The sequence below is a fragment of the Terrapene carolina genome, unplaced genomic scaffold, assembly GCF_002925995.2.
Source record: "Terrapene carolina triunguis isolate 2854851 unplaced genomic scaffold, T_m_triunguis-2.0 Scaffold62, whole genome shotgun sequence".
Taxonomy (NCBI): domain Eukaryota; kingdom Metazoa; phylum Chordata; order Testudines; family Emydidae; genus Terrapene; species Terrapene triunguis.
The window spans coordinates 34,115,987-34,132,520 of record NW_020664413.1 but is presented as its reverse complement, the minus strand read 5'-3'; the positions used below and the strand labels follow the sequence as shown (position 1 = coordinate 34,132,520).

The following is a 16,534-nucleotide window of genomic DNA, read 5'->3' as shown; positions in this document are numbered from 1 at the left end:
ATGACTTCAAGTTTTGAATTGTGCTATACACTTAGTTTGCTTTAGTTTTTAAGGCATTATGTTAATTTTGGCTACCCCTTATATTTTCGTCTTCTCTTCCTTCTCACCTACATTTATGTTCTCCCCACTTTTGCATCATCTGTCTTTCTCACCCCAACTTCACTGTACTGACATTTTCCTCTTTCTGTCTTTTTTAACTTGTTCTTGCCCTTTCTCTTTTTCCTTTTAATCTTCTCTTTTTGTTTCTTTAAAAACTAATTCTGTACTTATTTTCACCTTTGAATGAGCCATACCCAAATCCTTAGTGCCCGTATGACTATTATTAACCTTTCAGCCCAGATGGACAACATCTTCAGAATTTCTGGAGGTGCCACTTTTTGGATAAGACATAAAAACAAGTTCCTGACACTTGATGGTCCTCCACACACATACACATGTACAGCCTTCCAGACTCAGAAAACCCTTTCCTAGGCTCACTACCTACTTATCCCCTTCCTAACTGACAGCCACACTATCAGGTCAGAAGTCACAAACATACACCTTTTACTTATTGCTGAGCCTGAAGAAGAAGAAGAAACAAAGTAGCAGTGAAGGACTGTAGCTGCAGTGAGCATGTGCAATGTGACCAGTACTCTGAATTAGCCTGCTAGAAACCTGTTCTCTGTTACCATTTTCTTCTGCCTTCAGTCTATGTGCTGCAGAGCAAACATTCTTCCAGTAGCAACAGATGTACTGTTGCAGTTCCTATCCCATCAGGAAACACTTTGCAACAGCAGGTGGTACTGCGCTCTTGTGTCCATCAGAGACACTCCACAGAGTAGGTGTTCACTGCAGATTTAGTTTAGGCTGTTATCCAGCATCACAATTCCTGAGGTGACTGCACCTGAGACCACTTTATGGCCTCCTTGAAAGCACCCTACATCACCTGTCTTGGAGTGGAGTCCTGCAACTCTCTCCTTGACTGGTGATTTCGGCTGCAATTCCTCCTGCAATTCACTGTGATCACTTAAGCAGGTCTGACTTTAGTTCAGCACCTGACATCCTGTTCTTTCAGGGCCAATGACTGGGTTAACCAGTGGCCAGCCAGCCTTCATAAAGCAAAGTATTATTTATTCTGAGCAAAAGCATTACAGAGAAGACATAACTTAAAAACAATAAACAGCTATTATGCATGCCTAGCTTACCAAGTATCACGCATCTTCCACACGGAGGCCCTAGCAGGTTTAAAGTACTTCAGGTCCTCTTGCAGAGACTGTCCCTCTGGTCACAGTCTCATGTCAGTTCTTGGATTGGATGAAAGTGACCTCTCTCTCCACATTAAGATGGTCACTTTATACAGTTTTCAATTCTTTGTTTGGTAGGTCTCTTTAACAAGGTCAAACCTTATATGCAATTTCCCTTGGGAAGAGGCTTCTCCAGATTTGTTACTTTCAAAGAGATTTTTCATTAATGGTACCCCAGTAATTTTCATTAATTTTATCTAAGAAACTGTAGCTGCCCCATGAGAATGGCCATATTGGGTCAGACCAATGGTACATCTAGCCCAGGTTCCTGTCTTTAGATAGTGGCCAGTGCCAGGTGCTTCAGAGGGAATGAACAGAACAGGACAATCATCTTGTGATCCATCCTCTGTTGTCCACTCCCAGCTTCTGGCAGTCAGAGGCTAGTGACACCCAGAGCGTGGAGCTGTATCACTGACCATCTTGGCTAATAGCCAAGAACTTCATGAACTTATCTAATTCTATTTTGAATCCAGTTATACTTTTGGCCTTCAAATCATCACCTGGGAGTTCCACAGGTTGACTGTATTGTGTGAAGAAGTACTTCCTTGTGGTTGTTTTAAACCTGCTGCCTGTTAATCACTTTCTCCACACCATTCCTGATTTTATAGACCTCTCTCATATCCCCCTTAGTCAGCTCTTTTCCAAGCTGAACAGTCCCAGTCTTTTTAATCTCTCCACATATGGAAGCTGTTAATCATTTTTGTTGACCTTCTCTGTACCTTTTCGAATGCTAATATATCTTTTTTGAGATGTGGCAACCAGAACTGCATGCAGTATTCAAAGTGGGCATTCCATAGATTTATATAGTGCCATTATGATATTTTCTGTCTTATTAATTATCCCTTTCCTAATGGTTCCTAACATTCTGGTAGCTTTTTTGACTGCTGCTACATATTGAGTGGATGTTTTCAGAGAACTATCCGTAATGACTCCAAGCTCTCTTTCTTGAGTGGTAACAGCTACTTTAGATCCCTTCATTCTTCCCATGGAGCAAGAATACAATCCCTAGCCCATAAAAATACATATAACATGTATAAAGATGATACAATAGTCTTTGGATCTTCCAGGTGTCCATAATATTTGTCACACCCCAATCTCTCACCTGATTTTAGTGGTACTTTCAGTCTGGCCTAGCTGAGACAGCTGGGGTATGTGTTAGAGCTCAGGTTCTGTGTTCACTCAGGCTGTTAACTCACCCACTTTTCACTGAGGATGCAGGCTAAATCACCTGAGTGCTGATAGTCCTTCAGTGCCTTCCAACAATCCCCTTGTGTGCCCAAAAGGACAGACAAGTTCTCCCACAATTCACTGGGTAAGAAGCATAGAGCAGCTCAGCTTTCTGTAGCACAAAGAACCATGGGATATGACACACACAGGTGAATATAGCACCTGTGAGGACACAGTAACTTGAGTATGGCTTTGCATTGTGGCTGCTCATGCCAGGGCTAGGCTAACCCTGGTGCTCAGACCTGTGTGCTGGTCACCTAGGCTAACTCTGCAATGAAAACATACCTACATTGTTTAGAGTGGCTGACAGCTGTGGAATTATTGGTTGATCTTAAACTTATTAGTCTCTAATGACTAGCTGCCTCTGACAGCTACAGTTATTTGTAGGTGCAACAGCTGAGGCCTCGGTAATGCTAGGCAAAAAAGTAATGTCTCATTAAATCAGGCTGCCAAAATCTTTTAAAATAGGGTAAATTCTATCTACTAAAACAAATAAATACAAAATAAAGTTCCACAAAATGTTACATGTTTCATTGCACATTTGAAAGGAAAAATGTACAATTCATTCAGCTCTAACAGCATCTATCAGGATTCTTGATGCTATTTGACACATTGACAGTATAAATTAAAGATATCAATTTTCTGGCAGTTTATATTGTCACTTTGATTTCATGTTCATGTTGAAGAAATCATTTATGCTGGTTTATAATTGAATTGTGAAAATAATCTTATTTCATTCTGATGAATAAAGCAGTAGTAATAATGTATCAGTTTACTTTGTTTTAGTCAAGTGTATTATTTTGGAATTTTGGAGCTCAAATGTGTAAATGTGTAGTTCTTACTTCTGGGAATCAGCCCCTTAACTCCTCTGAGGTAAAATCATACCAGTCAAAAACTATCCACCATCATAAAAATGTTTCATAAAACTCTTCAAGTTGTCTGTGGTAGAATTACTCATGTAAAGTAAAGGACTGGGTTTATTCAACATTGTTTAAATGAGTTCAGTATGTAGCGGTGGAAGATTTATGTAGTATTTTCTTACAATTTTATCAAAATTATTTTCTAAACAGGTCATTTTTACGTTCTGGAAGGGCAAAATGATGCTCTGCTTTGTGGAAATGGCTCAGATGCAGGGTAAGGACATGTTTCATGACATTTTATTGTACTATGTAGAAATAGGATGCAGCATATTCAGATATATATCCTGGAATAATTTGACTGACCAGCTGAATGAAATATTTGCCATTTCACATTAGATGTGTTATTGGGATTTGATTCTAGATGTCTGATCCTGGACTTGAGTTCCCAATCATAGCTAGCTGATCTGGTCAGGACAGGTCAGTTTATTCTTCACTGGGTAGCCAATTCAAAGACACCCAATCGTAACACATGCTTCTGGCTGGTTGAGAAGTAACAAAAGTACCAGTTAGGAAGGCATAAACTCCTCAACGGTCCCAGCTCATATGTGCTGATTGCTGAAGAATATCAGGCTATTGCAAGGGTGAGTGAAGAATATGGAGATGGACATTTGAAGGTGAAAATACTATTAATCAAGGAATTTACATTGTGTTTTAGAGTTTGACTAAATAGTTGACAGTTTGGTATTAAGGCAATATGCAAGTGTTGCTAAGAAACAAAATGCAAATAGAAAATACCCTTCTGCAGAATTGTAATGTTATACACAATTTTTCAGCTATCTTCAAATGTAATTTTGTAGAGTAGAGCTCTGTCCAACTGATAGGAGTTCCTGTCTGATGAACTGACCAAAAACAGCACTTCATAATCCCAAACTTCTATCAGGACCTAGCATCCACTGACATTAGAATAATTGTAAAAGATAACACCTAATATCTCTCCTTTTGTAGTCAATGTCCAGAAGGATATATATGTGTGAAAGCTGGTAGAAATCCCAACTACGGCTACACAAGTTTTGACACATTCAGCTGGGCATTCTTGTCACTGTTTCGACTGATGACTCAGGACTACTGGGAAAACCTTTATCAGCTGGTGAGAACAAAGACTAAGTATTTTTATACTATCAAATTATACAAAGAGCTTAATATCAATTCTATTACATCTCTCATATAATCTGATGATGATGGATTCCTACAAAATGAAAAGTAGGTGATTAATTCACATAGTAACATTAAAAAGTTAATAAAGCTGTATTTATTATTACTTCCAGACACTACGTGCTGCTGGCAAAACATACATGATATTTTTTGTTCTGGTGATTTTCTTGGGCTCTTTCTATCTGATTAACTTGATCCTGGCTGTTGTTGCCATGGCCTATGAAGAGCAGAATCAAGCAAACATGGAAGAAGCAGAACAGAAAGAGGCAGAATTTCAGCAAATGCTTGAACAGCTGAGAAAGCAACAAGAAGCAGCTCAGGTATAATTGTGATTTTATGTATTTATCAGTTAAATTGTTTATCATATTGTAATTTTGTATTAGTGCATCCAAATGAGTTTTCTGTAGATATTGGTCATCAGATTTAGAATGGGTTTAGAGCCCTGTGTTATTAAGTATTCCCTATAATAATGGGTAGGCCCACTCTGGCTTCAAGAACAGAGCCGGCGCCGAGGTTTTCATTGCTGGAAATAAAAACATTTTGCTGTGAGCAACCCAGCCTTGTGATCCAGAGGAGACTTCAAAAGAATGTATATACTATTTGTTTGTTTGTTATTGAGGATTTGTATTCCATAGCATATACAATGTAGTCAGCAGAGTACATGCCTTGGAAACCTTATAATTTAAGAAGAGAAGCAATGTGTGAAGAGTGGGGGGATGGATATGGTCAGAATCTGCACATATTTAGGCAACGGGTATCTGCTATGCCATAGGAAACACTCTGTGACTTTAGCAAGCAGTAAGGATACAGAAAAGAAGTGAGAGAAAATGTTTGAGAAGAGTACAGCTACCTGAAAGTCTCAATGTGCAAAGGCTGCACCAGCCAAAGACTAGACTGGAAAGTTCTCTGGAAGTGAAATTTAAAAGTTTGATATTTTAGAGTGCTGGCTAGTAATGATGATGATATGTAGCTCTTATAGTGCTTTTCATTGGTAGATCTAATAATAGACGTATTTATTGTGATATGGCAGGCAGTAGCAACAGCCTCTGCTGGGTCAAGAGATCCCAGTGCAGAAGGCGGAATAGGGGGACTCTCAGAAAGTTCTTCTGACGCGTCAAAGTTGAGTTCAAAGAGTGCTAAAGAGAGGAGGAACAGAAGGAAGAAGAGAAAGCAGAAAGAACAATATGGAGGAGAGGAGAAGGATGAAGATGAATTTCAAAAATCTGAATCAGAAGGCAGCATCAGGAAGAAAACTTTCCGATTTTCCATTGAAGGGAACAGATTGACATATGAAAAAAAGTATTCGTCCCCCCACCAGGTACTGTATAAAGTGTTGCTAGTTGAAAAGTGTATTGGAAGCATCATGGGCTTTCAAAAAACTGTTGCAGTATCACAGGTATAACAGTGTGACTTTACTACATGAAGAAGGAAGACACCGAACTTTTATTTAATCCTAACTATATTGTTGCCGGTGTTTCAAGAGAATTTTACCTAACTGACATAGATAACTCCTTGAAAAAATCCATATAGAATTTAATGCAGATAGCTTTTCTGTAGAATTTGTAAATCAGACTCTAATATGTAATAGGGAATTATATCCGTGTAATAGAATTCCATAAGTTGGTTTAAAAATTCTATAAAAATATATTCTCTGTTCAATATAATAGGATTGTTTTAGAATAATTGCTGTAGATCCCTATTGGTTTCATTCCTATTAAATTTTATAGAACTCATCCTTAAGTATATCCATGGATTTTATTTGTATTTTACTTATGTTTCCAGGTCTTGCTTAAGTATGTAGAGGATGCTATGTTTATGTCTGTTCTATTCTTATTTTATATCCAGTTATCTTGTTATTGATCCTTACTCACAAATCTCATTGGCTTCATCAGGAGCTGGGGTGGCTCAGGTTCAGTATTTGTTATATTAATTCATGAATAGTGGCTTTTAAATTTACAAAGAGAGTTCAGTGAAATTAATGCATATGACAAACTGAAAGCAAAATTTGGTTCCTGGAAAAGATTATTAGTTTTATTTATGAAAACAACTTCTACAACATGTTAACTCCATTTTTATAAAAAAAAATATAGGATTTAAGGGTTTTAGCTAATAATTATATTCTTTTATTTTCCTACAGTCTTTGCTGAGCATTCGTGGCTCCTTGTTTTCCCCAAGGCGCAACAGCAAAACGAGTCTTTTCAGCTTCAGAGGTCGAGCAAGGGATATAGGATCAGAAAATGACTTTGCTGATGATGAACACAGCACTTTTGAAGATAATGATAGCAGAAGAGATTCTCTTTTTGTGCCACGCAGACATGGTGAACGGCGCAACAGTAACATTAGTCAGGCCAGTAGGTCATCCAGGGTGCTGGCGGTGTTTCCAGCGAATGGGAAGATGCATAGCACTGTAGATTGCAATGGAGTAGTTTCCCTGGTTGGTGGACCATCTGTTCCTACGTCGCCTGTTGGACAACTTCTGCCAGAGGTGATAATAGATAAACCAGCTACTGATGACAATGTAAGGAAGATTTAAATAGCTCAGGCATGGTGGCCTTTTCTTACTGCACCAGCCTGTATTTTCTACAGAATGGAATTCCTTAGGAATGATCCTGGCTGGCCAAGCTATGAATGTTCCTGCATCTTGTAATACCTTTAATATACTAACAAAATAAGTGTGAAATTTAAGTATTTATCTGCAAAAATTCTCAGAGCTAACAAGAAAAAATATCAAATTAATATGCAAGTATTTGTCTATTATATACCCATAAAAATATGGTAGAACTTAGTGTAGCTATTAAAAAGCTCTATCTGGCCACGTTGGATAAGATTTCAACTTACTATACGAATAGAAAGGGTATATAATAAATCTTACCATATGAATTCAGTCAGTATAACCCTGAATTTGTTGTAGATAATTTTGATAACATTGGGCTTTATCAGCTCATTGCAATATAATAACAGTATACATTCACTACAATATAATAACAGTATACATTCAGCGCTATCATATATATGTTTTCATTCCTATGCGCTTTTCCCCCTTTTTTGATGTAGGTCTCTAGTATAGAAAATAAACTAAACAGTTATTTGAGGCACCACATTCATGCACCCACCTTCAAAAACAAAAATGTCTGTGTGCACATATGTGCTATAATCTATGTGTATATACAGATAGCAGAATATCTCTAAAAATATTTGGTTATCTTATTTCAAGGTTGTCCACTTAGAGTACTTGGGAATATACCAGCATGTGGAAGCATGACTAAATGAGACTTTTTTTATTTGTTGCTGTTTAAGACTGGATGGATACCTTGTAATTTTACAACAATGAGACGTTTTATAAGAAGAACTAAACATCTGCAAATGTTTCAATATGTTTGACTCATTTCTCATAAATGGTACTGAGATTTAGATTGTTGAATAATTATTCAGTTTCACATTTCTCTCCCACAAACTTCATATGTTATGTATTGAACTGAGGATTTCTAGTAACTGACTGTGCAGGAGGATGAGTGATTCAATTGAGAAAATTTCTTTAATATATTTTGAAAATGCTAGGTTAATACAATAAGTAAGAAAAGTCTTGCATGATAAATTAAACAAAAAATTAAATTGCATGAAGCATGTATTCCTTCAAATTTAGAAATTCAGTGTATGTAGTATTTGCTTATTGTATCACTCAAGATGATGATCCTATCCATTATTACTCTATTTGCAGGGCATGACTACTGAAACAGAAACCAGAAAGAGAAGATCCAGTTCCTTTCATGTTTCTATGGATTTTCTGGAAGACCCTGCTCAAAGAGACAGAGCAATGAGTATAGCTAGCATACTCACAAATACTATGGAAGGTGTGTAAAATATTGAATTTAAAATGTTAGTGTATTTTCAGTGAACTTCTGAAACTGTCATTTGAAACTAAAACAATAACTTTAGATATGTATATTTTAACCTGATATTGTCCCTTTGTACCAGTGGTGCTGGAACATTTTTAGTAGTGGGGGTGCTGAAAGCCAGCCCCCGTACCTCTGTCCGCGCCCCACCCCTCCGAGCTGAGGCTGGGAGCAGGGATGTGTCTCTGGGAAGGGGGAGACCTGGACAGAGGTAAGGGGGCCGAGGCTGTGGCCACGGCTGGGGGCGGGCGTGGGGCCTGGCGTGGAGCCCTGGGAGTGGAGCCCTGGAAGCAGGGGGCTGGGCGTGGGGCCCCGGGTATAAGGGCCGGCTCCAGCGGCGAAAAAAAGAAAAACTCGATAGAGCTGCCGCTGAATTGCCGCCGAAGACTGAATGGGAGCGATTGAGTTGCCGCCGAAGAGGAAGAGAAGGACTGAAGGACCTGCCGCCGAATTGCCGCCCCAGACCCGGACGTGCCATCCCAATAACGGACAGAGTGCCGCCCCTTTCTATTTGCCGCCCCAGGCACCTGCTTCCTTCGCTGGCGCCTGGAGCCGGCCCTGCCGGGTATGGGGCCAGCGGCTGGGGAGTGGGGCCAGTGGCCAGAACCCGAGACCCAGGTGCAGGATTAGGGAGCGAAGTGCATGGCAGGGGGCTGGGAGTGGGGCCCTGGGCACGGGGCCGGCAGCCAGGACCCAAGCCCCGGGCAGAGAGCCAGGATCAGGGCCCAAGGTGCGGAGCCAGCGGCAGGGGAATGGGGCACAGGGCCGCCACCACCCCGCACCTCTACTTTCTGCACCTATGCTATCAGGAAATATTTCTAGATAGACTAAAAGAACTCCCAATTAATGTGTTTGTCTCACATTACTTAGTGAGACTTTTGTGTCATTCCAGGTCATGTGGTCACAAAGCACTGATTTTGCTATTATAAAGCTCATCATATCAAAAATCCATATCACTGTGCACAAAATGGCTGCATAAGTACGTGTTTTTGTGCTCAAATAAGAATTTGTTTTCAAATAGATGAATATTTAACGGGCACACCTGCTATATCAGGAAGTCTCAACCTTTTTCTTTTTGAGGCCCCCCCAGCATGCTGTAAAAACTCCACGGCCCACCAGTCCCACAACAACTGTTTTTCTGCCTATAAAAACCAGGGCCAGCATTAGGGGGTAGCAAGCATGGCTATTTCCCGGGGCTCCACGCCACAGGGGCAACACGAAGCTAAATTGCCTAGGCTTTGGGTTGAGCCCTGGGTGGTGGGGTTCAGAGCCACGGGCTTCAACCCTGCATGACAGGGCTTCGGCTTTCTGCCCTGAGTCCCAGAGAATCTAACACTGACCCTGCTTGGCAGACTCCTTGAAACATGCTCACAGCCCTCCGGGGGCCCCGGACCCCTGGTTGAGAACTGCTGTGCTACACCGTTCTCTGAAAATGTGGCTAGAGGATTTCGAAGAGGTCTTTGACACTGTATAGTATGGCATGCAGATATTTTACATTTTATTTTTTTTACACATTTTTCCTTAGAACTTGAAGAATCAAGACAGAAATGCCCACCATGCTGGTACAAATTTGCAAACATTTTCTTGATCTGGGACTGCAGTCCACGTTGGTTAAAAGTAAAGCATATTGTCAATTTAGTTGTGATGGACCCATTTGTTGATCTCGCTATTACTATTTGCATTGTTTTAAATACACTATTTATGGCCATGGAACATTATCCAATGACTGAAGAATTCAATAGTGTACTTTCTGTTGGAAACCTGGTAAGTCTTTCAGTTTGTCTTGTGACATGTTTTTATTTTGCTTATTTGTTTGGTTTTGAAGGAACTATATCTGTATTATAGCTTTAGGCAGGAATTTCTTCTGGTTTTTTTTAACTAATTGAGTTGTCCTTTAGTTAGGTCTGTATTTCACTAAATTTTTGGAGCTCCCACCTTCAATTCTTTCTCAAGACATATAGATTAACAGTATAAAGTAATACTTTGTTTAATACATCACTTGGCATATCTATTGAATCATCTCAGATTTAATCTATTCAAACCTCTTTAACATGTTTGAATTTCATCTTCTTCATGTCAATATATACAAATATGGTTTTTCGTAGTTTCTTCGGGCACATCTATTGAAAGGTAGTACTTCCAGAAATTACGTTAAAACACTCGCAAACAACAATTTTCAGTATGGAAATGTAGTTTCCTAAAATATTGCATCTCAGTAGGTTTTCTAATTGTAAATGACCATCAGATTGGTTAGTAACCTGGCAATGCTACGGTTAGTATATAGAAAAGAAATTAAGATAAAGATAAATTAAGAAGTTTGTCAGTTGGTTCTCTGCAGCTCTAAAGCTTTTAAATTAAGAGGTTGGACCATATAAACATTTAAACACTTGAACCTACAGTTCTACTTTGTTTTATTTCAAGAATAGATTTCATGTAATGTGCTTCTTTAATATCATTTATATTTATTGCAATGTGAAGGAAATATATTTTAGAACATGTAAATAGCTGTAAGATTAGATGATGCAGAATTAGCAGGCAGACAAAAAACCTGATTCTCTATACTTCAAATAATATACTATGTATTAAGAACAGGACATTTTATATGACAATCACATGATAAACCATAAAATGTGTTGCTCTAGAATTGTATAGTTTGTTTCCCACCCAAAGAAATGTCTCCTAACCTTGGTTGGTGAAAGTATTCTACATCATATGATTTGATATAGTATATATCATTGCAAAGTGTAAGTGTGAAAGGGGGACAATGTTTATGAATTTGCCAAGGTGCCAGTTAGATTTTAAAGCTGAAATCTAACAAACTAGGTTAGTCAATATAGAATGGAATTTAATAGGATATCTCCTTTTCCTTGCATCCAGGGAGTGTAAGCTTAATTTTTTTTAATGCTGGATTCTTTTCAAGTCAACTTTTAACTTGAACAGTATTTTTCAAATCAGGACACTTGCTTATTTTTAACTAACCAGCAATTTATTAATTACTTAAAATCACATTAATATACAATCAATAGTTCACCACTCAAGTGTAGACACAACAAATGTTTTAGGTGTGTACTACACACATAATACAGTCTTGTAAGCAATTATCACAGTCTAGAGTTGAAGCTCAGCAGTTATAGCAAGGAACAATGTAAATTACCACGATTTCTTATTACATTTACTTATGATCATCAATTCTCAGTTCTTTAGTACCTAACATATTTATCACATTTCCAAGGATGCACTTGTCTCTAAGGCACTTTTAAGCATAGGCGCTGACTTTTATTTTTCCCTGGGGGTGCTTCACCCCCGCTCCCCCCGAGGCCCCGCCCTCGCTCCGCCCCTTCCTCCGAGGTCCTATCCTCGCTCCACCTCTTCCCCCAAGGCCTCGTCCTTGCTCCACTCTTCCTGCCCCACTTTGCTCCCTCCCCTGAGGCCCCGCCCTTGCTCTGCCTTGGCTGCTTTGAGGGTCCTTAGACAAAGTGTCTCACATGATGTGAACCATTTTTTATTGTATTTTCTTCCTAGGTTGGTCCTTTTTTGGAATAAACAGAGATGGATAGCTTTTCTAATTGTTGAGAGCCAGAAGGACTCAGTAGTTATTAATCATTCAAGACATATCTATTCTATGTATATATCCCTTACAAAAGCTTAATTGGAAATGAAGTTAGTATGTCTAAACTACCTATAATATTAAATGCCATCATAATCCTGTTAACGATCTAATGTGCATTGAAATCAAGGAGAAGACTCCTGGGCAGATCCCCACTTGATGTAAATTGTTGATCTTGCTAGATCTTGTGAAATTAGGCCGTATAAGAGCATATCTTTATAGTGTCATTAATATCCCAACAATAGTGTTCTAGGCAGAGTAGCATGTAATTTTTTGGAAAGCATTCTATTGCATAATGTGAAAATTAAATTGGGGGCATTGCTTTGCTGTGGAAAAAAGAGCTTGCATTCTAACAGAGTTAGGGTGACCATATTTTCCCAAAGGGAAAGCAGGACACCGCACGGGGCCGGCTGAGGCCTCTCTCTACCCCCACACATGCAGGGCTGACACAAGACCCCCTGCCGCCCACTCGTGCGTGGCTGGCATGAGCCACTCCCCCGAGCCCTCCCTCTCGTGCAGGGTTGGCATTGCCGCTCCTCCCTCCCACGCATTCCTCCATGCCCCGCTAGGGGTCACACCCCACTTTTTTGGCAAAACTGGGCATTTGTCCCGTTTGCTCTTGCCAACTGGTCATTAGTTGACAAGAGCAAACGAGACAAATACTCAGGTTTGCCAGAAAAGTCAGGACGGCCGGGATAGGGTTTAAAAACGGTACTGTCTCAGCCAAAACGGTATGTATGGTCACCATAAATAGTTTTAAAATTGTATTATAAACCAGAAGCTTAAGTAATTTATTTCCTGTAAAATTAAATCAAATGAAAAGAAGATTGCGTACGTGTTCTGTGATGGAGTTTCTATCGGAAGCTGTGTATAAGATGTCACTATGATCATTCTTTTTAAAGCAACAGATTTTAAACACTAATAATAAAGTACTAAATAAAATAATTTGACCTTCCTTTGATTATTTTAAGGATTTGAATTTAAGAATTTTTGTGAATAGCCATTCTAAATTATGCTCATTGAAGATATGTAGCTGGAATGTAAAATCTGCACAAATAATGGTAATTTAAATTTTCCAACTGAATAATAAATTGCCTTTTGAATTTAGGTCTTCACTGGGATCTTCACAGCAGAAATGTTTCTGAAGATAATTGCCAAGGATCCTTATTATTATTTCCAAGAAGGCTGGAATATTTTTGATAGTTTTATTGTAACACTTAGTTTGATTGAACTTGGTCTTGCAGATGTGGAAGGACTATCAGTTCTCCGATCATTCAGATTGGTAAATATATTAATAAAACAAAATGTTATTGCAATTTACAGTTACAGGCTTTGTTGCACTAATAATATTTTAATTCAACTTTTGTGTCTTAACAAGATAACTTAAGGTCATTATGACCCTGATCCAAAAATGTGATCCACTTATATGTACCCCTGGCCATGCAGTGTCCTGTTGTCTTTAATGGGGACGCTGCAGGAATCCATACTAATGCATCCCAATGTAGGAGTGGGGCCTATTTCCAAATTTTTATTGCAATTACTTACTTCAAGTATTTTACAGTGGAGAAACAAATGGACTTACTGAATATCTTTATTGTGCTCCTACTGATATTATCAGAATGGATCTCTTCTTTATGTACACACAGGTAGGTAGGTAGTCTTGAAGTTCTGTGGCATCTGAGGGTAACACTGAATCCTAGATTTTAAGTTGCATGAGGTGTGTCTCTGGGCTTTTACATCCTTGATCCAAGACTATGCTCTTGGGGTACCAAGTTGTAAAAGTCTGCAGCATTTTCATCATTGGCAGCAATACTTTTTTCACAAACTAATTTGTAAAACACTTTTGTGTCTCCGTTAAAATCAGTACTAACAATGCCTTTTTATTCTTTTTTTTCAGTTACGAGTTTTCAAATTGGCAAAATCTTGGCCAACACTGAATATGCTGATAAAGATTATTGGTAACTCAGTGGGGGCTTTGGGAAATTTGACGTTGGTGCTGGCCATCATTGTCTTCATTTTTGCTGTGGTTGGTATGCAGTTGTTTGGTAAAAGCTACAAGGAATGTGTCTGCAAGATCTCCAATGACTGTATACTTCCACGCTGGCACATGCAAGACTTCTTCCACTCTTTCTTGATAGTATTCCGAGTGTTGTGTGGAGAATGGATAGAGACTATGTGGGACTGTATGGAGGTTGCAGGCCAAGCTATGTGCCTTACTGTCTTCATGATGGTCATGGTGATTGGAAATCTAGTGGTACGTAATCAAAATGTTTCAAAGATTTATTCTGGGGAAAAAAACAATTCAATCCTGCAATGCAATGAGAATTCTGGCCCCATCTCAATAAAGCACTTAAGCATATGATTTCAATTGAACTACTCATATGCTTAAAATTAAGCTTAAGTACTTTGCTGGATTGGAAACAGAATACTCCACACCTTGCAGGATCAAACTCATGATATATAATCATAGAGTGAACTTTAGTCACTCTCTTAATTTTTGTTTTTGCAATTTGCAAATACAGTGTGCTTCAAATAATGTTCAGCCTGTGCCTTTTTTATAAACTTATTTATTATGTGTGTACGGTCACGTAAAACACATGGTATAGTTTCTGTTCTCTGATTGGAGAAGTGAAACTTTTTAAACAGGATGATGAAGAATAACAAACTTCCTGTCTGAATTTTTGAATAACATTTTTTTTGTGCCAATATTTGTAAACTTTTGGGATTCAAAAGCATTTTCTCAAATACTTGCCAGTTGTCTGACTATTTGTGATTGGTGAATAATATGGCCCTATGAATCATAGCAAACCATATTTAGTTCTTTCATTTGTCATAATATTTGTGAATCACTTTTTTTACTATATGATTTGCCCTTCTTCAAATTATCATGAATTATAAACACACCTTTTTCTAATGCAAGTGTTTTAGTGTAAGTTTATTAAAGATATAACACTCCATTCAGTATAAAAACACAGTTCTTGGGTTGTTTGGGTTTGTTTGTTTGTAACTTTGGTCCTTTAGACACATCCTTCACATAGCTTTAGAAAGTATTCTAGCAAGAAATTATTTCCACTGAGATAAATCTAGGAATTCCTTTTCTATCCTGTTCCAGGTTCTGAACCTATTTTTGGCCTTGCTACTGAGCTCATTTAGTGCAGACAACCTTGCTGCCACCGATGATGATAATGAAATGAATAATCTCCAGATTGCTGTAGCAAGAATTGAGAAGGGAATAGATTATGTGAAAAGAAAAGTACATGAATTTGTCCAAAAATCCTTCGTTAAAAAACAAAAAGCTTTAAATGAAATCAAGCCACTTGAAGAACTAAACAAAAAAGACAGCTGCATTTCTAATCATCTTACAGTGGAAATAAACAAAGACCTTGATTATCTTAAAGATGGCAATGGAACTAGTGGCATAGGCACAGGCAGCAGCGTGGAAAAATATATCATTGATGAAAGTGATTACATGTCATTCATAAACAACCCAAGCCTCACTGTAACAGTACCGATTGCTGTTGGAGAATCAGATTTTGAAAATTTAAATACAGAAGAGTTTAGCAGTGAGTCGGATCTGGAAGAAAGCAAAGAGGTATTTAAATACTGCTTATATACTTATTTTTTAATATTGTGATAATTTTTCTGTTTTTCTTTCAGCATGAACTAGTGCAGGGATGAACTAGGCCCAAAGAATAGATACATCTTGCATGAAAAACATTCTTTTTAGCTTTCTGAATGATCAGCTTTTGTAGACCAAGAGTCTAATAAAATGATGTTTAAGTTCAGGTTATCTGATGTACTACAAAACCATTTAGTTGCTAAAACTGAAAAATAAAGCCAATGGAAGAACACAAGATACCATAAATGTTTTTTACAAAGTAGTGAATCGAATACTAGAATTGCAATATAGTCAAACACAACAGCCTGGACTCGCTCGGCCATTTTGATCCAAATGTCATCATTTTTAATAAATAAATAAACCACAATAAGTAAACAAATGGGAAAGCACATAGGGTTGAATTCTGGCCAGACTGATGTCAATGGGAGTTTTGTCATTCATTTCAGTGGATCAGGATTTCATCCATAATCTTACAGCAGAGGGTGTCCATAGCCAATCATCTGAACCAGAGATCACAAATTACTGACCTAAAGAACATGAAGGTATTCCTTAAGTTATCTGAGACAGTCCAGCCCACCAAGACTTGAATGCTATGTTCATACGATAGTCCTTGAAATTCTACCCCATAAAGCAATTTAGAGCAGTCCCTGGGACTACCCCGACAATCTGTACTGGTGATGATATTGTCACCATTTCCCAGTTAATACTTGAGGTATTAATAACCATCTCCCATTTTGCTGTTAAAGATGGAACAATTTAAATAGTGGCCAAATTTAAGTAAAACTATTCCTCCTTGCATCACACACACCTCTGCACAATGTACCTAGATGCAG

General features: G+C 38.4%; 1 protein-coding gene across 15 annotated transcripts in view; it reads left to right on the top strand.

The window, feature by feature from the left end:
• LOC112111063 (sodium channel protein type 1 subunit alpha) overlaps nucleotides 1–16,534 on the top strand; it is a 107,969-nt gene that overhangs the window by 31,012 nt on the left and 60,423 nt on the right. For 5 of the 15 annotated variants that reach the window (XM_029910506.1, XM_026647532.2, XM_026647539.2 and 2 more), the window contains 10 exons: nucleotides 3,581–3,644; nucleotides 4,376–4,517; nucleotides 4,696–4,902; nucleotides 5,613–5,900; nucleotides 6,720–7,067; nucleotides 8,301–8,433; nucleotides 10,001–10,239; nucleotides 13,191–13,364; nucleotides 13,980–14,336; nucleotides 15,195–15,674. In XM_029910506.1, coding sequence (XP_029766366.1) covers nucleotides 3,581–3,644; nucleotides 4,376–4,517; nucleotides 4,696–4,902; nucleotides 5,613–5,900; nucleotides 6,720–7,067; nucleotides 8,301–8,433; nucleotides 10,001–10,239; nucleotides 13,191–13,364; nucleotides 13,980–14,336; nucleotides 15,195–15,674 — 2,432 coding nt within the window. Of the gene's footprint in view, nucleotides 1–3,580; nucleotides 3,645–4,375; nucleotides 4,518–4,695; nucleotides 4,903–5,374; nucleotides 5,381–5,612; nucleotides 5,901–6,719; nucleotides 7,101–8,300; nucleotides 8,434–10,000; nucleotides 10,240–13,190; nucleotides 13,365–13,979; nucleotides 14,337–15,194; nucleotides 15,675–16,534 lie in introns of all 15 variants that reach the window. The other 10 variants (XM_026647529.2, XM_026647537.2, XM_026647530.2 and 7 more) reach the window with 7 other exon arrangements.